The sequence below is a fragment of the Pholcus phalangioides genome, unplaced genomic scaffold (assembly GCF_987345545.1).
Source record: "Pholcus phalangioides strain wild (caught in Gottingen) unplaced genomic scaffold, Ppha-v1.0 ptg000007l_1, whole genome shotgun sequence".
NCBI classification, from domain to species: Eukaryota; Metazoa; Arthropoda; class Arachnida; order Araneae; family Pholcidae; genus Pholcus; species Pholcus phalangioides.
Genome location: NW_028301600.1, coordinates 33,978,513 through 34,000,178, shown reverse-complemented (window position 1 = coordinate 34,000,178; position 21,666 = coordinate 33,978,513). Strand labels below are relative to the sequence as shown.

The window sequence follows — 21,666 nt, the reverse complement described above, 5'->3', positions numbered from 1 at the left end:
CGCAGCATCTGACAGCTTGACTTCATTCCCCCTGAACAGAGAAAAACAGAAAACTTTCACTCGTCATCACGTTCGGTTGTGTAATATTATACGAGCTAGCGGCGCAGTGTTCCATGCAACGTCCCTTATGGGAGTTGCTTGCCCGGTTCGAAATATCCAGTAATTGTAGTAGCAAACGACAAGTGGAAAATTATCACAAATAAACTTTTGCATGAAAATATTATTTATTAGGTTCGAATGTATAAGTTACACAATTTTAACACTAGATTAATTCAACATAAAACCCTCTATTCGACATTGACAAAAAGATACGGTCTCACCAGTTTATGGTCATCAATAGTCAATCTTATATGCTGGTCGGATGTCCGACGTTGATAGTCACTTCGTCGCAGCGTAGCCCCGACAGTACCAGCGGAGGTCTCTCGGTTGACAGCCGGATCGCCTCGATCAGCTCCAGGGGCCTCTCGGTTGAGGGCCGGATCTATTCCAGCATGGGCCTCTCGGTTGATGGCCGGATCTCCAAGATGTTACGTTACTGCACGTAGCCTTGACAAGGCCAGCCGCTACATTATTTTCTGTCTATCATCAGCAATGAAATATTTTCGACTATGAAGATAAAATAATGCTTTCGGTTCCGGACCTACCGGGAAACAAATTCAGACACTTTAAACTATTTCATTTTGAATACCTATTGGATCATTTTCCCAGCCTAAGGCCAAATGATATGGTAGCAAGACGGAGAACCGTCCAACTAGAGGGCTTCAGTTGAATGAACAAAACAAAGGAAGAGCGCAAGTGAGAGAGTTGTTACAACGTACGGCCGGTATTTAAAGGATAAACTCCTACCGCACGTGTCTAACCAAGCCAATCGGCTTCAAGGCCACCTCATTTGCATGCGATCGCAGGCGGACATCATCACGATTGGCCTTGATCATCGCCATACGACCACCGCTGCCGAGGAATAGCAACAAAAGGTAGGGATAGATGTTTTTATGTCACGGCGACTTCAGACTTTTACGCCGGGTGGCCCATCAGCACGTTACATCCAGTTGATGGAACACCTTATTTTATTCAATAATTCTTTGTAAAGAATCCTGCATAAAAAATTAAAAATAATATAGAATAAATAGTTTAGAGTACAGCCAATGATATAACGTAGAAATTTTTTTTCAAGCAATCTTTTTTATATCAAAAAAATATACAAAATTTCTTGTAAATACGAGGATTTTAAATAATGCGTCACAGCTGAAGATCATGGATTACCTTGTGTAGTGGTGCCGTCTATGGTTGAAAAGGAAAGTTCAAAGTAAATGGTAAACCTATTTTTTTCATTTATAATTGAATTTAACGGTTTGAGAAGCTAGTCAAGTTGGGTGTTCCATGCAAATACAAATACAATGCCACAACAGGCAAAATGCCCAACGAGGTGGCTGAGAAAAAGATGCTTATTAAAATATGGATGTCATATATTTCCAAAAAACTATAGCAACCCAATTAAAAATGTAATTAACAAAAATTATAATCAATATATACACATGATAACATACTATCCATTGCCCATAAAGAATACTTATGGTTGTCTTATTCTAAGTATGGATAGCTTATCGATTTACCCAAATGTGCAGTGCAACATTGAGCAACAAAGGGTTAAAGTGAGGTGATGACAAAGTCTGTTGAATTTGAGGATGTAGACAAGACAAATGTAGGTAAAACCCCAAAATACAACTCGCCAGAGCTTCCAAATGAACATCTTTTGGTAACAGTGACAATGCCATCTGAATTTTTGAATTCAAATTTATCCTGTGACAATGTGGTAATACAGATATAAATCATGGATAGAAATGCAAAATATGTGAATAATAGATAACAATTATAGGCCTTGGTTTGAAGAACCAAGTAGGAGACAAAAATCTATGTATTAATTGTAAAGGAGTAATATTGGCATACCTATACTGACAACCAAAAATGACAATCATAATTAGAATATTGATAGAAGCAGAAACTATTCAATTGTGGTTTAAAATATTTGCAAGAAATATTCAGAATGTTCTGACTGCTACCTTTATTTAGAGGTGAAGAATGTGCTGCTTGTAAGCTGAATCTTGACTGTTTCATTAAAATAGTTATCAGAGCATTGTCTTCAGAAAAGAAACAATCCGCACTCACTGGAACTGGTCCGTTCATCATCCCATTAAGGACAAGTAAAAATTATTAAATTTGTTCATCTCTAGAGCAAAAAATCCCAGGTCGCCATGGCAACTAAAAAGGTGGTATTGACACCTAAAATGTGTGTGTGTGTGTGTGTTCTTTGTGTAGTTACTAAATTGCAGGCTGAGAACAGCACGAAATGTTTGGAATTTATAGCAGCACATCTGCCAACATGAAAGAATCACATACCCTGGAAAAGGTCAAAAGGAATATTTTTTGGACCTTTTTCTCCAGGTAAAAAATTTTTTGGTACCTAAAAAATTGTTCTGGCTCATATTTTTTTTGCAATTTGTCCAGCCCTGCTCTAGAGTGAATTTGCAGGATTTATACTTGAATAACTAACACATTACGTCTCAACAGAAGGTAAGCTATTACACATTTTGGATAATTGGCCAATTATTCCATGCATTCACAATCCTGTTGGCGATAAATCCCTGCCACATTTAACATTAAAAAAAAAATTCCTTTATAGGTGAAGCCCTACATACCAACTAGTGCCCTAGAGGATTTTCTATGCACCCTTCAAACCAAGTCTATATCTTTCTGTAGATATGATTTCCAAAGCTGTGAGACATGCTTTAGGCCAAGATGAACTAAGACACAGAAAAACTAGAAAATACATGAGTCCTTTTGAAGTATGAAACTGAGCATTCTATTTATTTTTGTGGCCTGGAACAATGTTCAGAATATCAAGCTATTAATTGATGAGAATTTGTAAATTGATAGCCTAGTTCCAACCAGAATAGCTTTACCATTCAACTCATTAGTGAAACAATGGTTGTTGGAATGAAAGTAATCGACTATGCACTTGTAAATGTTGAAGTCCATGCTCCATTCATCTTTTTTGCCATGCTACAATCACTTTCAAGTTAGTCTGTTGCAAGTTGCAACTCCTTATCTGTAAGATTCCAGATTACGCCATTAGTTTTTCGTCATCTGTAAATTTCCAAACAATCTCACTAATACCTTCGAGTTCATCGATCAAAAGCTGAAACTGATACTTAGGAACTTAGGACACTTTCTCAAGAGACTCGTGAAACTTGTTCAATCACAGAATTCCCTGTTTACCATGACTTGCTGTGATCTATCTGGCAACAAATTTATCCAACATCTCAGTGTAAGTGCTTCAGAGATTGCTATGTTGGACCTGACTGAATGTCGTTTGAAAAATCAAGTGGGTAATTCACATTTATTAGTTTTACAAATGCTGATTTAGTCAGGTTGACATGTTTGTGATAAGGTTTTTTATTTATTTTAGAATTCGAAGCAGTGATTGCAGTCAATAGGTATGGCAGAACTCATAAAAAAAGTTAATGAGCTTTCACTGGGGTACAGGAAGATGCGCCATCCAGATAAACGCCTCTTAACTGACATGTAAGTATTTATCATTCAAAAAAATTATTATAATTATAAAGACCAAAAAAAGCCAATTTCCTATCAAGGTAGCACTGTGGTAATGCAATAAATTTTAAGTGGGTTGACACTGCTACAAAATATAAATAATCATTGTACATTAGCTGGTGCCAAGTAACCTACCTTAAATTGTTTACATATTAAAATTGTTTACTTTCCACTAATTTAAAAAAAATTCCTGAATATGAAAAAAAAAAAATTACGATGACTTTTTGTGGTAATATAACTAGAGATGGGATGAATATATTCGGCTGCTATTCCGTATTCGGTCCCGCCAATGACTCTTAGGTATTCAGCTGAATATTTGTGTGAATCTAAGCACAACAAAGTAATTTTAAAAAATTAAATTAATTGGAATTTTCCCCACGAATCAAAAACTTATTGATTATATTTTATTGTGTGGTGTATATCCCTTTCTGTGAAAGCGGTTATGTCAGGGTGAATGCCTAGGATATGAAAGATATGAAACTGAAAATGTGAGGAATCCTACTGTATTAAAGTGGAAGTTAGCATGAATTAGCCTACACAAGTTCACTAATAGAAGGATGTACCTAGACAAGATAAGTATTGAGAGCTATTGAAAGAGGTAAAAGGAGCAAAGAACATCTAAAGAGGAAAAATAAGTCGTAAATTTTATGATGTATTACCAGTTGAAAGGAAATAATGGTTGAAATTTTCTTAATTAGATGTAAAATTGGTAACAAGTGTTAAAAAAATTGATTCTGTATGTGATATTAAAATACTATCTATTATTGTGTGTTAAATGTGATTGTCACAGTATCATGGCAATAAAAAAATTTTTTAATTACAAGTTTATAGTTATTTAAGTAATAAATTGCATAATTAAAATTCAATATCAATCATTTGAAATTATCAATAATTTTATTTTCATTTAACAACACCAATTTTATTTATAATTGTGATGAGTTTTGAGAAAATTGATATTCGGCCATAACATTAGCCGGATATTTGGTTATTCTGCCAAATCACTATTCGTCCCATTTCTGAATATAACTGTATTCACATTGTCTTAGAATATATCAACACCATTTTCAAAAGTCATTTTGCAAATTTACTATGACTTGCATGAGGTCTTAACAAGCTCTAAAAAATAGTGCAAAAGCAAAGTAGATCCAGATTACAATACCATGATTTCATAATTTATTTCCCAATTATTTCCCACATTTATTTTACCATAAATAAATGTGGGAAGTTGGAATAAATGTGGAAAATAAATCCTGGTAGTTTTTTACCAGGATTTTAAAACGCTGTTTTTTTTCATTTATTGCAGAAACCTCCTGCCCCTGAGTATAAGTGATGTAATAAGGGGAATTCTTGATTATACCATGCATTAAATTACAATGTGAATCATCAATCGTTTTCAATCCACTGCTGGATGTATGTCTCCTAATTTTATTTTTAATGCTTTAGTCATTCAGTTGACTCACAATGTGTATGTAAAAAAAATATGCGTAGTAAGCTAACTCTATGTTTATTGTCTAAACTTTTGGTTATCTGAACTGCACCTGGGTCCAGTTAGTTTAGATAATTGATTATTATTATTTTTAGGAAGAAAAGGAATCTCATCTATTGTAATCCAAGTTTAAGAGAATTGCATATAAGGTATCCATTTCCTATTTTTTTTATTTTGCACACTAAACAGCTTACTGAACATATAACATTTACAATCATTCACATCAGGGGTTCTTAACCTTCGTCAGTCGCGACCCGAAATAAATAAGATTAGCTTTGGGGCCCATAAAATTTTTTATTCTTCGAAATTAGTGAAATCAGTGATGCAATAAGTGCATTTTATAACAGGGCTGCAAGTGGATTCATACAGCTCATCTAAGAAGCGCCTGCAAATATCAAGTTTGTGCCATCAGCCATAGCTCGAGAATTCGTGCTTTTAAATGGAGTGTAATGACCCATCTCACAAGAGCCTAGCACCTGACTGATGCAGTCAGAAAGGGCAGAACCCATAACTCCCACTCCTCCTACTTTTTCTACTTTTTGGTAAAATGTGCTACTTTTCCACCAAAACCTATCAAAAACATTCATATAATTGATTTTAATTGAGGAGGGAATCATCAATATAATGCCTAATAATACAAATGTAGTAGATTGCAATTAATGATTCTGCCAAAGCAGAAATTGCATTGTTTTTATAAGTTATTTGGGGGGTATGTGAACCATTTGGTGGTTTATTAGTTTTTCATTTGCTTAGTTTAAGGGTTCAACAAGTAGAGTAGTGATTAAAAACTTTTGTCTGACTGAAAAAAAAAAATTTTGTGCTTACTAATTCATGGTTTTGGGCAGTAACATTCATCATTCAAAATTATGGAGCACATTTTGTGTGTAGGTGACACAACAGTTTGCATAAAAAAGCAGTTGGGTACATAGGCCTATTCTATGTTTTGTACTCTGATGATACCCAATAACATTCAGTTGTTTTCTATATTTTTAGGGCATGCAGAGGCATAAACAATATTTACAATGCTCAGTAGAGTTAGAAATGAAAGTGCTTCATTTGTCAAAAACGATTACACTGGAATTGAGCACTAAAATTTAAACAAATCCTTTTAGAAAAGGGATGGGCAATGCAGTAAAACATTTGGTCCACCTTGACTTATTTATATTGGACCTTGTAATTTACATATTTTGCTTTTGGAAGTGGTATCAAAAGAACGTCATGTTTAAAAACTTACATATTTTCATAATTTGCTGTGTGCATTATCAAACAGACTGGACTGTGGAAGACTCTAAAAAAAGAATGTAATATATATTGTAAGGCAGACAGAAAAAAATTATCTGTGGTTGCTAGTACACTGTTTTGGCCAAAAATTATTTTTGTTACCAAGTCATTTCTGTCAATTTCCTTTAGCTCGAGTCAATCTTACAGGATACTGAAATAGTGTGCTATGATTTTTTTTTTAATTTTTCCAAAAAAAAAATTTTTTTTAGGGATTTTTTTAAATTATGCTATGATTATGTTGTCTGAGGAGAGTACCCTGTCCTACTTTTTCTAATTTTTTGAGTGTTAGCCCTGCATAACTCAGGAGTCCTTGACTGTTAGTGGATTAGTATGACTAATCTAGGAAAGCCCCGTGAATCAAGTTTGGGTCATGACCAATAATCGCGCTGAAGAATCCTTGGCTGTAAGTGGATTTTAACGACCCATCTCACAAGTTTCTGTAAATCAATTTTGGGTCATGACCCATAGCTCAAAAACCCTTGGCTTTTTAAGTAAATTTGTATTACCCTTCTTAGAAGCTCCTGCAACCCATAGGATAAGAACCCTTGATTTATATAATTGAGTCTAAGCATCACTGATGTGCTGATTATTGAATAGTCTATTTAATGTTTATTATATGTGATGGAAAAGACTTCATGGGAATTATTTTGCTGTGATAGAATTTTTTTCTATAAACATTTGAAGAGTGGAGAAATAATTACCCGTATCATGAATTTCCCAATATGTTTTGACACTGTTTCAGTCTTCAGAGTATATATAAAACAACTATGATGCTGACAGTTGATCCCACTTGAGTTGGTTACCCTATCTTAAGCCCCTTTTGCTCATTGGGAAAAAAGAATATCCTTCCAAGTCTCTTTCTGCTGGTGTTTTTCCTGTTATGAAATTATTTTTCATTCTTCTGTATTGTTGGTTTCTTTTTTAATGAGTTCACATTTAAAGCAGTGGTTTCCAACTCTTTTGACTTGCAGAGCCCTTCTTAAAATCAATTTCCATGATAAAGCCTTTTTTTATTCACTAAATGTACTGATTTGTTTTATTTTAAGCAATTTTTAAAATTTTTTTGATCCACATTATAACTGCCTCATTGGAAATCACTAAACCATCTACAAATTGCCACCTGTTTTCAAGATTTTTTTTTTTCAATTGTGAGCTGATAAATGCTTTCGTCCCTAACAAGAAACCGAGAAAATTGACTCTGCCCATTTCTTTAATTTCCCTCGCTATGATTACAAAGGCACCTGCCATGAGGTGTGTGGCTTTCTAGGAAGAGAAATATATTTTTTTCAATATAAATATAAGAGAATAATTTTTTAGGCTATATTTCTTTACTGTGCTGGAAGAAAAGGGGGAAAACAGTTTCTTTCTTTCTCTCTCCTTCTGTTATCTAACTTTGAACAAAAGTTAATTCCGCCCATTGGCAGTTGATCGATTGGGGGAGGTGGAGTGGGTGGAAAACAAGACTGTAAAAACAACTTCAACGCTTATTTGGACTCATCAATGCCAAACTAAAAGTATTTTAAGAATCCAAGATATTTTGGGGTAACTGGAATAAAGCAGATCAAGTTCGATGAGACATCTCTGGAATGCTGCTGTAAAGGTTAACCGGGAGGAGCGGCAGAAAACTTCTGAGAAATGCACACAGAACCCTGAGGGCTTCATGGAGTACAGGTTGGGAAGGAATCACTCATTTAAAGGGAATCAAACTACTATAAATCCGGTCATGTATGAAGTAAGATACTTGATCAATTTCAAAATGCATATGACTGTTCAAGATTCATTATTCAATGAAAACAATGGTGGGAACATTATTGATGAATCAACAATAAACTTGTAGCAGAGTTTGAATAAAAAGAAAGGAAATTCATTATGTGTGTGTCAGGGTTGGCAGGTTTTTGACACATGGCAGTTTCTGACGGTTTAAACCACAGTTTAAACTGTCACGTCAAAAACCTCAAATATTGCTTTTCGATATCAAAATTCCCATTGGAAATGCACACGTTAATTGCATGTAATGTTTAAAGTGACTATGTTATACAAAGAATAAATATTTAATATGATTCTAAAATAATTTTCTACTCTTGACAAAATTATTTTGGACAATATATGTTTTTTTTCTTATAAAATTTGAATAATGCATAACATGAACATTGAAGGGAAAACTGTGGAACGATTTGACATTCTTTGATTCAAGATGATTCTTGACCTTCCAAAATTTTTTCAACTGCTTATATATGTTTGTATTGATATAAACCGTCTGCTGTTCTCTTTTTACAACAGATAAGTGTTTAAAAAAGTTTATTACATCATGTATGTAATGTTGATTTCTGTTATTATTAAATTATCTAGATAACCACTGATACTTATAACAATACTCTTATTGCACATAACATTGAAATATATCTAGCGATCAAAATACTAAATTGTAGGACTAGAATGTCATTTAATTTGGCAATGCTAGCTTGTATGTCAAACTTAGTTATTCTTACTTTTGCACTATGATATGGTGCATTTACTAGCATTTATAATGCAATGGTTTTCCAATTGAAGCTGTATTCAAACGTGCAAAACAAATGCTTTGGGTATCAAGTCTTGTCAGCTCTGCTTTTGTTGAAAATACTCTTTGAAGCTCTGTGAATTTTGACACCCTGAGCTCTAAGAAAGTTTTAGGTGAAAATAAATGAGTTTAATTAGTGCATTAACAGATGCTCAGTGAGAATTTTTATATGGAATAAAAATTTAGGATCAGAAAATTTAAAATATCAAAATATATATTTTTCCTCAGTAATTATCATTCTGAATATAAAACCCTTTAATCCAAATAAAAGTAAGTGTTTTGTTATTTAACATATCTATCAAGTTAACAAAAACTATTTGACATCATTGACAGTAAGATTTTGATAGTTTTAATACCGAGTTAGTTTCTGGGGTCAAAAACCTACCCTGATGCCCTATCATACATATTTTGAATAAGCAGCTCTATTTCACTTAGCTAATTGAACACAGGTAATGAGTAGCTTAGATAAATAAACAATAAAATTATATTTTATATGTTCTAGGCTCTTATGTTGAAGAATTCAAAATTGCAAATTATAATTAACATTTTGTTTTAATTATTGTAATAAATTAATGTTTAAAAATAAAACATTGTAGTATGCAAAAAAGTAGGTTTTTTATCATGTTGTATACCTATTGTGTTCAAAACATTATCAAAAGGCATTCATTTAGGTTTTTGACAGTTTTTGATGGTTTAAACCAGTTTTTGACGCTTGTCATGTCAAAAACCCAACCCTGGTGTGTGTGTGTGTGTGTGAAACTTGACAAAGTATAAAGAAATGAATGAAGGGTGAAATGAGTTACAATTTTTTTCTCTGCATTTTTGTATTTGATACTTGCAAATGATGGTGGTATATATATATACACCAAACAGTATATATTCATTTTCTTTTTAATAGGACTGAGAATCCCAAATTTGATTGCTTCAATCAGTTACGAATCTTGCTTTTTCGAGAACGATATGGCCAAGAAAGAAGACTATTGTTTGATTCAAAAGCTGTTCGAAAAAAGGGAAAGGAGTGTGATAAACAAACTAGTCAAAGCAGCAACATCAATGAAAATAGTATAGAAAGATCATTCAAGTTAAATAATGCACATGAGAATGAATACGTTATTGAAGTGAGAAAAAATTTGAAGTTAAAATGAGAGTAATAAGTAGTTACTTTATTTTTGTTTGTTTTCCACACCCCTTATGTTTTTAAAGATAGTTTTTGAGGTTTGCATTGATGTAATGCCTATGTTATTTACTATTTAAAAAGCCTCACAGAAATTAGAATTATACATTCTAATATCAGGGTGTCTACTATCACGGAAAAGACACAAAATCCCGGAAAAGTTACAAAAATGACAAAAACGTTACGAAAGTCCTGAAAAAGTCAAAAGATTTTTTTTTGATTCTCCAGAGATCTTTTTTCCCTAAGGCCGAGATTACACTATAAAAGTTTGATAAAATCCCTTTTATAAAACTTGAAAAATCCAACCAATAAAGCTCATAGGTTATATTTGTGCAAATGCAACCAATATTATTGGTTAAATTTTTCAAATTTTATAAAAGAACTTTTAGAAAACTTTTATAGTGTAATCCCTAAACTCTAGGCTTTGGAGAAGCTGTGGTATTCAATATTTTTTCTTCTCTCTAGTTCTTTTCTCTTTTTTTTTGCCCTGGAGGAATGGATAGGTGAGTAGTAACAGAAAAGAACAATGTCAATGTGTAGCCACCCTACATTGGGGCAGACATATGGATGGGGCAAAAAAGTTATTTAGCTTGGATAAGCAAAAAAGAACTTTTGTTTCTTTGCTTGTCCAGACCTTTCAACATCTGTAATATGCCCCTAAAGCAGTGTTCTCAGGATCACGTGATAATTCCTAGAGGAGCGTACAGGGTTGACTGTAATGGACTACGGCAATAGGGAGTCCTCTTGGGAACAAAAATTGGTTTTTCAAAGAAAGGACATGACCTTCCCCCCTTATCATGGAGCAGGGCTCCATATTATGAAGTTATAATATGGTGTGAGAAAAAAATATTGAGAATTATCTCAGGTCCCCAGGCTGTTCTTCCGTGCGAATTAGAAAATCGACCGGACTGTTTGTACCTTTACACGATGGTTTTGGCGCTCGTACATAAGAAACATTTCTTCTAATTTTTTTTCATTTTTGCCTGTGCCGATATGTTTTGTCTGCGCGTGGTAATGCAATTGGTGAAAAAATGGGCTCATTTGTGCACATTCTATTTAGACAGCATTTTCTTCTGATGTACATCCGCGTCTGGCGATGGGTGTCGACTCCGACGGCAAACTACTGATTTCAACAGTCACACCGATCGTTGAACCGATGGAACAAACTGCTCGATCACTTACACCTCACTCTGTTCAACATTTTTTAGCTCTCTTACTTTGTTTTGAGCCCACTATTGGTATGCGATGCAATGCAATGTGGTTGTTGTGCACACAGCTTAATATTGATCAATGGTGTGTTCAGTAGTTTTGCATTCACTTTGATATCTGATCAGAAGCGTGTTTTCAACTTGCGCGGTTATGCCCATGGATCTTGTTTTGAAAAGTTTTTCGTCGTAGGTGCTGACGGAAATCTGATATGGCAAAAACATTGATGGGGGTCTAGGGTTGCAGAATGTTTGTATATACGACCCGCAAGGGCATATGCAGGGATGGATTACATTGAATATTCATGATCTATTGAGGTCTTAGGCAACCTCTCAAACAGGCCTGTCATTTGGGGGGTCATTGCCCCCCGGCTTATGAAATACACTAAAAATATACATAAATATATATATAAAATTATAAATACATTGAGTACATGTTCTTTGCCCCCCCTGGAAAAAGTTGAAATGACATCCCTGCTCTCAAAGTTGGTTGAGTTCATGGGTGGGGATACAGAGAGGGGAAGGTGATAGGGACGATCAGCCTTCCCCCCCTCTCCCTGCCCCTACAATTAAAACAATTATTGGCAATTATTGGCAGAAGAGCAGAAGGTGAACATTTGTTCCCCCTCCCCATATGAGAAACTACCTGTATCCACTTATGCTTTTGTGGGATGGGGGGAGGGTCTTATGTGGCTTGAGCCGTGAGGGTCCAGTTCCTATGGAGTGTTGTATTTAAATCCATTTTAAAGTTTTTAAAAATTTAAAAAAAAATTAAGTTTTTTTGTAAATTCACTCGTGTTCCCCCTTTCATTAGGACCCCCTATTTTATTAACCCAAACCCACTAGGTGGTCACTACTCACAGTTTGGGAACCACGGATATAAGAAAACAGTCCAGCATGGTTTGTTTTGTTGAATGAAAAAAGTCACAGAAACGTGACAAAAAAGTCCCTGAAAAGTCAGACTTCTGGTATTTGGTAGACACTCTGAATGACATTCAAATATCAACCAATTGAATTACATTTCTACAATTCAGAGTTGGTTCAGGGCATTTAACATACTTACTTGGTTATTTATTCCTTTTTAGACTACAAGGAAACAGTGATGACATGAAAGTTGGATTTCATCCTGCAGAGGTGTGGATACGCTGATCCAGTGTTAATATTGAAAAATTTTTATGCTTTTACAGTCAACCCCCTGGGGTTATACAAACTTAATTCGTTTAAGAAGTAATAAACCAAATTGTTAATAAACCAAATTGTTTTTGCAAACCAAAATAATTTTTTCCATATAAATCAATGTAAAATGAATTAGTCCATTCCTGGGACCCCAAAGATTTCTAGTGCAAACTTTTAAAACAGCTCCTGTGCCGAACATAAAAACAATGATAATCATTAAACCAACACTGAAAAAATTATCATTATTTGAAAGAGATGAAACCAAACAAAAAAGAGATGCAATTTCACTGTATCTGATTTGTAATATGCAGGTATATTAGATGGACAAGCACAGCAAATTTGCAGCTATTGGTAGAACACTAATCCAAGCTTCACATACATTTTTTTAAACCTTAAATTACTTAAAAGACTGTATTGCGTCAATGACCAAACATCCCTGAAGTTAAAGTAGGATGTGTGTCACTTATGCACACCATCAAGCTACGCAAACTCAGTAGTGCTTGGTAGGAAAATGTATACCAGATACAGCTATCAAAATGGATTCATGATGAGAGCTGATTGAGGTTGAAAATAGGATGATTATTAATATCCCATTTGCCTAAAAATGAATGTACCAACCAATTAATAGTTTAATAACCACTTATATGTGTATTAAAACTTAGTCTGCCATTTCTTCTCAAGTTCTTTTAAAGGCCATTACTGTGAACTCTTAAACTGTATAAATATTTTTAGATATACCTCTCCACACAAGCAAGGGAAATTCTTTCTATTCCCACCATCCTAAATTTTAAATTGTCAATAAGCATTCTAGCAATTTGAGCCCATCATCTATAAGTGATGGGAGCAGTTGGGTTGTTAATCTGAATTGCTATTGAAGATGAAAATACTGGTAGAGCAATGAATGCATCAATTAATTATTGAAATTTATAAATATCAATGAGTTGAAAATATTTTTCTACTTCAGAATATTTTTTATGTATTTCATATGCATTGCAAACGAAAAAAAAGGTTTGAAGAAAGAGAAGATATATATAGCAATATTTTTATACTAAAGCAAGTTATAAAGTTTTGTATTGTGTTTTTTGTGAATTGTATTTTTTTTTTTTTTTGATTTTTTTCCCTTTAATTGTAATTCACCAGTGGCCAAAACAGAATTCAGATGAAAAGATGCTTCAAGAAATGATTTTTGGATCTGTTTCCACATCTTATCAAGGAACAACTCTAAAAATTCACACAATTAAGTATGTTTTTTTTTTGTAATTTTAGTAGCATCAAAGTTTCATAATTTTAGTGTGATTGAATAAGTAAATGTTACAGAAATTGATACAGCTTGACTTTAATGGTACTTGTGCCAAAAAACTTGAAATTCAATCCAGTAAAAGTAATAAAAACACTCTTCTTCCACTACACAATGCACTTGTTCTAACATTTTCTCCACTGTTGAGATCAGATATGGAACTTTTGATACCATTCAAAGTAAGTGCATTTTCTTTAATTTTTCTGATGATTATTTTCTTGTTCCTTTCAATAAAATGCATTTTTTTTCATTCCCCATGCGGAATCCATAATCACATGAGGAAATGGAGAGAATATTCTTATTTTACCGTATTTTTCCGCATTAGCTAGCATGCTGCCGAACTTTAGGGAACCAGATTTTTGTATGTTGGGGTTTGGTCTGTTCCCGGCCTGCTGAGAAAAGTGAAGTTGGGTGCCCTCTTGAGGGTGGTTCCAAAACCACTCTCCCCCTCTGGGCGGGGCTCGAAGAGAGTTGAAGATGGGGGGGGCTTTGGGTGCAGGGCACCCCCACCCCATCCCGCTCAATGGGCCAGGGCTACTTTACCACACACCAATTACAATCATATATTGCCATACAGCAATTTCCAAACATTGGAGTTGGGTGGGAAATGAAGACTCCATCCATCGGTGGTCGCCCCAGGTTCGGTAGGTAAAGAATTTGCTTCTAACACTCTATGTCCGGATTCAAACTCATGGACCTTGATAGTAACCTTCATAGTGGAAGACGGGCATCTTACCATGGCACCAATGGGCCAGAGCTGTCGCTAGAGGCAAACTATAAGGTGGCTACAGTTGGCTCCTGTCGCTAGATGCGAACTATAAAGGGGCCCATACAGTGGCCCCTGTTGCCAGTGGTGAACTATAAAGTAACCACATCCAGCTGTTACCCCTGGCTTCACTCGCAGGGATTTGGTAAGCTGAAAATTCCCCCTTGGTTTAATTTTGGAAAATCCTCTCTCTCTTAGTGAATCTCTACATTATAAAATATAAAACTGACCAAATTTCATATTTATAGCTTCAGCAGTTGGGGCTCGGCAATGTTCCCTCATATAACCTTTGAACCCCCTTATGATCCGAATTTTGGAAAATTTTTTCTTAGTGAGTGTCTACATTATAAAATAAAACTATAGACCAAATTTCATGTTTATAGCTTCAGAGCAGTTTCGTCTTGACAATGATGAATCAGTCAGTCAGGACATGTTATTTTACAGATACAGCCCCCTCATACAAAGACGAGTAGAAGAAAAAAACATTTTGTGGGAAAACGTTTTTATGTACTTGCGCAAAAGCTTTGTTGGGTTACTTTTTCATCGCAAATTGGCACACATACTCGGTATAACAATAGCAGTGAAAGAAATTTGTTTCATATTTCTTTCATACAAACTCTGACTTAATCTTAAAATATTCAACAGGCTAATTTCATTAATATTACATATTTATTTTGGGAGCCTTCTTTATCAAGTAAGTAAATTGGGGGGGGGGGGAGATAGCACCACGGTTTTGCTTTTTGTATGCCAAGATTTTTTATAAAGGAAGTGTCATGTGTTTGTATGTATAGGTCAGAGTACTGTCATGGTGAAGGAACTTGCGTCTAGCATTTGTATTTCTGCTTCTTTTTAGGCATAAATTTGGTGTGTATTAAACCAAGAATAATTTTAAGATTAAAGCGTGCAAAATCATTTTTCCCCCTTTGATTATTTACGTTTAAAATGTATTCACACAGCTGCATGCACAGTAGGGTGGGTCAAAAAAATAAAACTCACATTTTACAAGGGGCACAGCGATAAAAACGGGCTAAATGGTCTTAAAATAATGCATGTGATTATTTTTTTAAATTCTGATTAGTGTAACTGCGTCCGGATTGATATTGATTTTTTTTTATATTTTTCAATTTTTTTTTCAAGGTAGGTTCCAGTTAGGGTTTCGACCTATTATGTTACTTTCTACAAACATAGACAATTCGTCACGTAGTTGTGAGGGGTGGATGGGTGGGTAGAGTGGGGGAGAGTCTAGGAAGACCCTACGTGTGCTCATGCGATGCCCATGTTTCCCAGTATAACTCCGGCTGAACTAAGGTGAAGTTGTGTTGAGCTCACTTGTGCCATTTTCATCATGGATCATACTCGTTCAAAGTGGAAATGTTTGTTATTTCGTGATTCAAGTGACTTTAAATTGCAATATATTACCAACCTACGAAGATGCTATGAAGTTCTATGAGTGTAACCGTCATAAGATAAAACGCGATAATGAAACTAGAGCCCACGTATAAAGAAGAAGGACATTGTTGGAGCAAAAATTGAAGAAATATGGTCAAGAGCATCCATTTCTTCTGTTCAACATAAACGAGTGAAAGCGGTGTTAAATGCCTATCATGTATGAAATACAAAAATATTTTAAAATCACATCCTAAAATACAGAAGAAGCAATTAGAAGAGTTTTGCCGTAAATTATTGATTGATATTTATTTCATCCTGCCAGTGTAAGAACATCGTAGAGTGCATTTGTCCCAAATACAAAATGTACCTGTCAAAGAGAGAGAAAAGCTTCCTAATCGACCAACGAGCAACCAAAAATTCTACAAATAACTGCTTTATACTTTGACAGACAGACGGATAAAACTTTAATTATATCAGAAAAGGACAATGAATGAATGAACGCCAGAACTTTGCCACTGGACTTATCCCTTTGCCGAGATCTCTTCCAGCCCAGCTTCATGGCAGTGTCTGGAATACTTTATTTTGGGTCAAAAAAAAACATACAAAATTTTTACCTCAGAAAAGGACAGAAAAATGTATAGACACAGAGCATTCTTGAAGAGAATATTCCACTGATAATGGAACCATCGTTGAAGCACCAGCTTCTGGCACATCTGAATGCATAGAACAAGCAATTTTCGACTTCTTGGAATCATAAATATCTATGGAGTCTTTAGTGGCAGTTGGGTGCGATGTGGAACTAATGTGAAAGTTGGTAAATATGGAGGTGTCATACGTCTGCTTGAAAAAAGGTTAGATAAGCCGTTGTGGTGGATTATCTGTTTACTGCATATGAATGAATTACCCTTCCGACACTTGTTTCTACATATTGACGGCAGCACATCGGGACCTAAAACATTTTTAGGGAGAATTGGCGAGGAGATAAAAATATGTGAAAAAAAAATTGTGCTTCGTTTCAAGTTATTTCAACAGAGTTATCCAAGTTTTCTATTCAAGGTATTAGCACAGACCAAACATATTTGTACAGAATAGTCTCAGCAGTTTCAAAATTCCTAAGGATTTAGCAAACAAATCATCAGGGGGCGCAGTAGCCCAGGTCGATAAGATACTCGCCTAAAAACCAAAGAATGTTTAGGGGTGTCGCGAGTTCGATACCCAGTTCGTCCTTGTCAGAAAAGCTTCCTGACACAGGGGTACAACAAAAACAGTGACATGACCGCAGAAAAAGATTGCTACCCCAGGGAGTCCTCCATCGAGGGGTTAGCGCACCAACCTCTCAATGAGTATAAAAAACAACCCTGCCATTCGGAATCTGCAGTAAATTGTAGGTCCCTGTCTAATTAGCCATCGTGTGCAGAAAAATGACCATGGTGCGACAAAAATGATCAACAAATTGTCAGGCAAAATGTCTCATGCCCTATAGCCAACTAATCTAATTCTACATTTGTACGTTTTGATGGAATCTCCTTCTGAAAATTTAATAATTCTAGCAACGTATGTCGTCAAGTTTTACGCTCCAACTTGGTTTGCTATGAAAACTCACCCTTCCTGTAAAGATGGAACACAGCACCTGTTCAAGCTCATCGCTGCAACTAGGTATTTGCCCGCAGAACTGAAAGGCAAAATATATCCTATAATTCTCAAAGAAGCACGTACTTCGCACACCCTGAAAATTCTAGATCGCAATGCTGATGGCATCCGTGAACCAGCAGCCCGCCGCATTCAGAAAAATAGACTCCAACTGTTTCAACTTCCTATTGTAAAATTTGATGTATCATCTTACATCGATCTCATTGACTGGCAGAAGCAGAATATATCTGATCCACTGTCATACTCTCTTTTACCGTGGCGGTGACCTATCGGTTAGAAATTCTTCGGAATATGGACCGGGTCGTTTTTTTGTTGTTAGTAAGTAAGTCTCGAAATGCTTTGCTGAAATTTAGTAGTAAGAAGTATTTTTGCGCTATTTGAAATATGATGATGATAATATAAATGCCACTTTTTAACCTTTTTCTTGTAATAAATAAATGTTACTCATGCGATTTGTATGTTTTATAGACACACATTAAAAATTTATTTTAAAACCTTACTTTGACAAATCAAAAAAAGTGGTTTTTTTTTCTTCAAAATATGCCTTCTTCAAAGTCAATCCAAAGGCAGAAGATAACCCATTCTTAAAAAATTTATATGTGAGCTAAAGACATCATTTGGCACCCTTTTCGTGCTGTGCCGGATAGAAATTTAAAAAAAAAAATTTTGCATGGAACGGTGACCCTCCTTAATGCACAGCATCCATTTGTAATGTTTGTCCATGAAAGAAAGTTTATGTAAGTGCACAATATTTTTTAAACATCAATCAGTGCAGCTGATAATCACAAGAAGTTGTTATAAAATATAATTAGATCAAATAGAATTTGTTTTTCTTATGCAATATGCTTGGTGGTATGTTTACATGTAAACACGTTATTTCAAATTTCATCATTCATATTTTTTTAGGTCTCCTCCTCAGATTGTTATCAGTGTTGTATTTCCTGCTCCATCTGTGGCTTCTTTTAATTTTGGGTACAGTATTTTGTTCTTTGAAAAAATAATTCATGACTTTATTGATTAATCATCTGTATGAAAAATAGTGTTTTTTATGGTAAAATATCAAATTAAATATTCAATGATATGAGATTAACTCATGATTTGATTTTATAAATATATTCAAGTCTCCATATAAAAGTCACTTTATTCAATCAATACTTTATATGCTGATACTGTTTAATAGAGACATCAAAAATTTAAATGATAATATAGAAAATTTGCATACAGAATAGATGAATGTATTTGTTGAATAATTTGTCAGGTTTATACTACGCAGTGGTACATTGGTACTCCATTCTGGAAGTCATCTTTCTTATCTACTCATTTTTTTTTCTGGGAACTAAAAATAGGTTTTCGAGTAGTTTTTTTTTAATTTAAAGTAGTTTTTTAATTTATTTGCACTGCTAGTGCCTGGAGAATACGTTTTGTCATAAGTGCCATAGGAGCTTTCATACGAAGAAATAAAAATGGGGTGTAGGATTGCTAGAGACATCTGTACATATGTCCCGCAGGGAAGAATTGTGTTGGATATGCATGAATTTTACTATGGAACTCAGCTGTCTCACAAAGTTGCTTGGGGGAGAGAGGGGGGGGGGGGCTCATGTGTTCTGTGCCTCTAGGTTCCAGTGCCTGTGGGGTGCTTTTATTTAAATGAACTTTAAAGAAATTCAAATTTAATTTTATTGAAATGAAAAAATTAAATTTTTGAGTGAATATTTTTTCTTGGACTATGATTATGTTGGCCAGAGGTACGAATTCCCCATGGCAAAGCTCAACATTCATTACTACTGAGAGGCTTCATGCCATTGTTGGCATGCCTTTCATTTTTGAAAAACATTCGCGGGCCACTCCTGATGGCATGCCACGGGTTGACCACCTTTGTTGTAGACTTTCATGATTTTAATGAAAAGACCAAATTTAAAAAAAATTGTATTCATATGCTCATTAATACATATTATACATACATATTATTAATATTAATACCTATTAATACATTAATCATATGCTCATTCAACTTGAGGGGGCTATTCATTAAGACACAGCTGAGTAAGAGAGTGCCAGTCTTAGCACCATCTCAACCACTTGTTGTATATTAATGCAAGCAGGAACTACTTCAAAGTTTTCGCTGCTCTTTTGGTTTATACCAGAAACACATTAGCTTTTAATATAAAATAATAATAAATAAAAAAATATACCCACCATTTTCTCATTTTTATGATGAATAGTGGGTAGGGTGAAGGAGGAGATGGCTGTGTGGAATGAATCTTTTGAGTTAAATTATTTCTTCCAGGAAAGTTAGTAGGTATTCAATTGGGTCCAACATGGTCAACTCTTGAAGCGTTTACATGGGATTGGGGGGGGGGGCAACTTATTGAATTATATAGAATTGTGGTTGCGAGATAGGGTATAGTGGGCTATGGTGAACGGGAAATTTTCTGATTGACCAGGTGGGAAGAGTAGAGTCTCTTAAGGAAGTGTCATTGTGCCCATACTTTTTTCACTTTTTACTGATAAAATCGATCAGGGTATCAACATGATTGTCATCAAATTTGCAGATGGTGTGATGGGTAATCGGGAATCCAAGCGGTTCCAGGCAAACTCAAATATGATTGCAGCATGGGCTAGCGATTGGAGCATGACCTTTAGCATTGGCAAGTGCATGGTCGCTCATTTTGGTTCAAACAACCCAAGTTACACTTGTTAGTTGAATGGTGGATGCAAATAGCAACACTGATTTTGAAATCTTCATTAACAAACTGCTTAGGTTTCCTGAACAGTTTTCAGCTGTAGTTAAAAAAGCGTACAGAATGGTCAGTTTCATTCTCAAAAGGCCCCTTCGCGTTCTCTTAAACTCATTCTTCTGCTCTTCCAAGGCTTAGTTCATCCTGGATTGGAGTATGCTGTAAGGTTTTGAAGACAATACTTACAGAGGGACATTGACTTGGACAAGGGGTGCAGAGAAGAATCATTTGTGCTCTTGAATGGCACACAGGGCTCAAGCTATGAAGAGAGACTTCATGTTTTGAAGATGGTTACATTAGAAGAATACAGGTATCTGGGGGACATGATCTAAATGTTTAAAATTTTTAATGGGATGGATGAAATGGACCACGAATACATTGACATGTATACATTATCAATCAACTGCTTTGACAAGGGGGCACCAGTATCAATTGGTAAATGACAATTCTAGGTTGTGGTGTCGCAGGGAGTTTTTCCTCTAATAGGTTTGTCAATAAATAGAATAGCTTACCTCTGGTTTTTGTGAACTCTAACATGAGATTTGAACGTTTAAATAGAAATATGGTAAACATATATGGGCAGCGGTATTTTCAATATAGTTTAGATATACATTTCGAATCCTGTTTTAACGAATACTGTTATAGCAAAAATCGTTTGCTAAAGAACACTTTTTTAAATTCCCCTGATAAGTTTACATAGGAACAATGCAAAAACCTGGAATTCTTTTATAACGTAGTTATAACCTTATAATAATGTTTTCTTGAAAAATAAATTATGATGATTGATTGAAGTGATTTCTCTGGTATCTTGGAGTTCGTTATAACAGGGTCCGACTGTATATTTGTCATCCATATTTTTTATGATAATCTTTTTTCAACTACCTCATTGGGAATTTTGTCTGTTGTGGCCTTTATATTTATCAGGGTTTTTTTAATCTACAAAGGCTGAATATGCTTTTCGTTTTCACGTTAGACATTTTCTGTCTTAAAGAGGTTTCCATGATTGAAAAAGTATTAATTATCGTCAAGACTATTTTTCAGTTCCGTTAAGACAGGTTTCTGTCTCATGCAGTGTCTTTCTTGACTGGTTTCACTGTATATGTTTTAGATTACACGCGCATTCATGTAATGAACAGGGCTCGGCACGGGTCACTTTTTTCACTAAAAGTCACTTTTTTAGAAACTGGTCACTTTTATTACGTATTTTCAGGCCCAGGTCACTTTTTCCACTTTTTTAGCAAAAAAACCTCGGTCTCGCGCGCTTTTCTGCTGTCAGTGTTTTTCTTTTCTTCAAGGAGGAACTTTACCTGTTCAATATCGCTAATTTTCTCCCTCCCT

At 34.9% G+C, this 21,666-nt stretch overlaps 1 protein-coding gene across 5 annotated transcripts in view; it reads left to right on the top strand.

Moving 5' to 3' along the window:
• The window catches only part of LOC149085217 (folliculin-interacting protein 1), a 132,596-nt gene that overhangs the window by 13,091 nt on the left and 97,839 nt on the right, over nucleotides 1–21,666 (top strand). For 4 of the 5 annotated variants that reach the window (XM_089233083.1, XM_089233084.1, XM_089233081.1 and 1 more), the window contains exons 2-6: nucleotides 3,467–3,582; nucleotides 5,191–5,244; nucleotides 9,832–10,051; nucleotides 13,629–13,729; nucleotides 18,497–18,562. In XM_089233083.1, the coding sequence (XP_089089209.1) occupies nucleotides 3,497–3,582; nucleotides 5,191–5,244; nucleotides 9,832–10,051; nucleotides 13,629–13,729; nucleotides 18,497–18,562 (527 nt within the window). In that variant the 5' untranslated portion in view covers nucleotides 3,467–3,496. The remainder of the gene's footprint in view (nucleotides 1–3,466; nucleotides 3,583–5,190; nucleotides 5,245–9,831; nucleotides 10,052–13,628; nucleotides 13,730–18,496; nucleotides 18,563–21,666) is intronic. The other variant, XM_089233085.1, reaches the window with a different exon arrangement.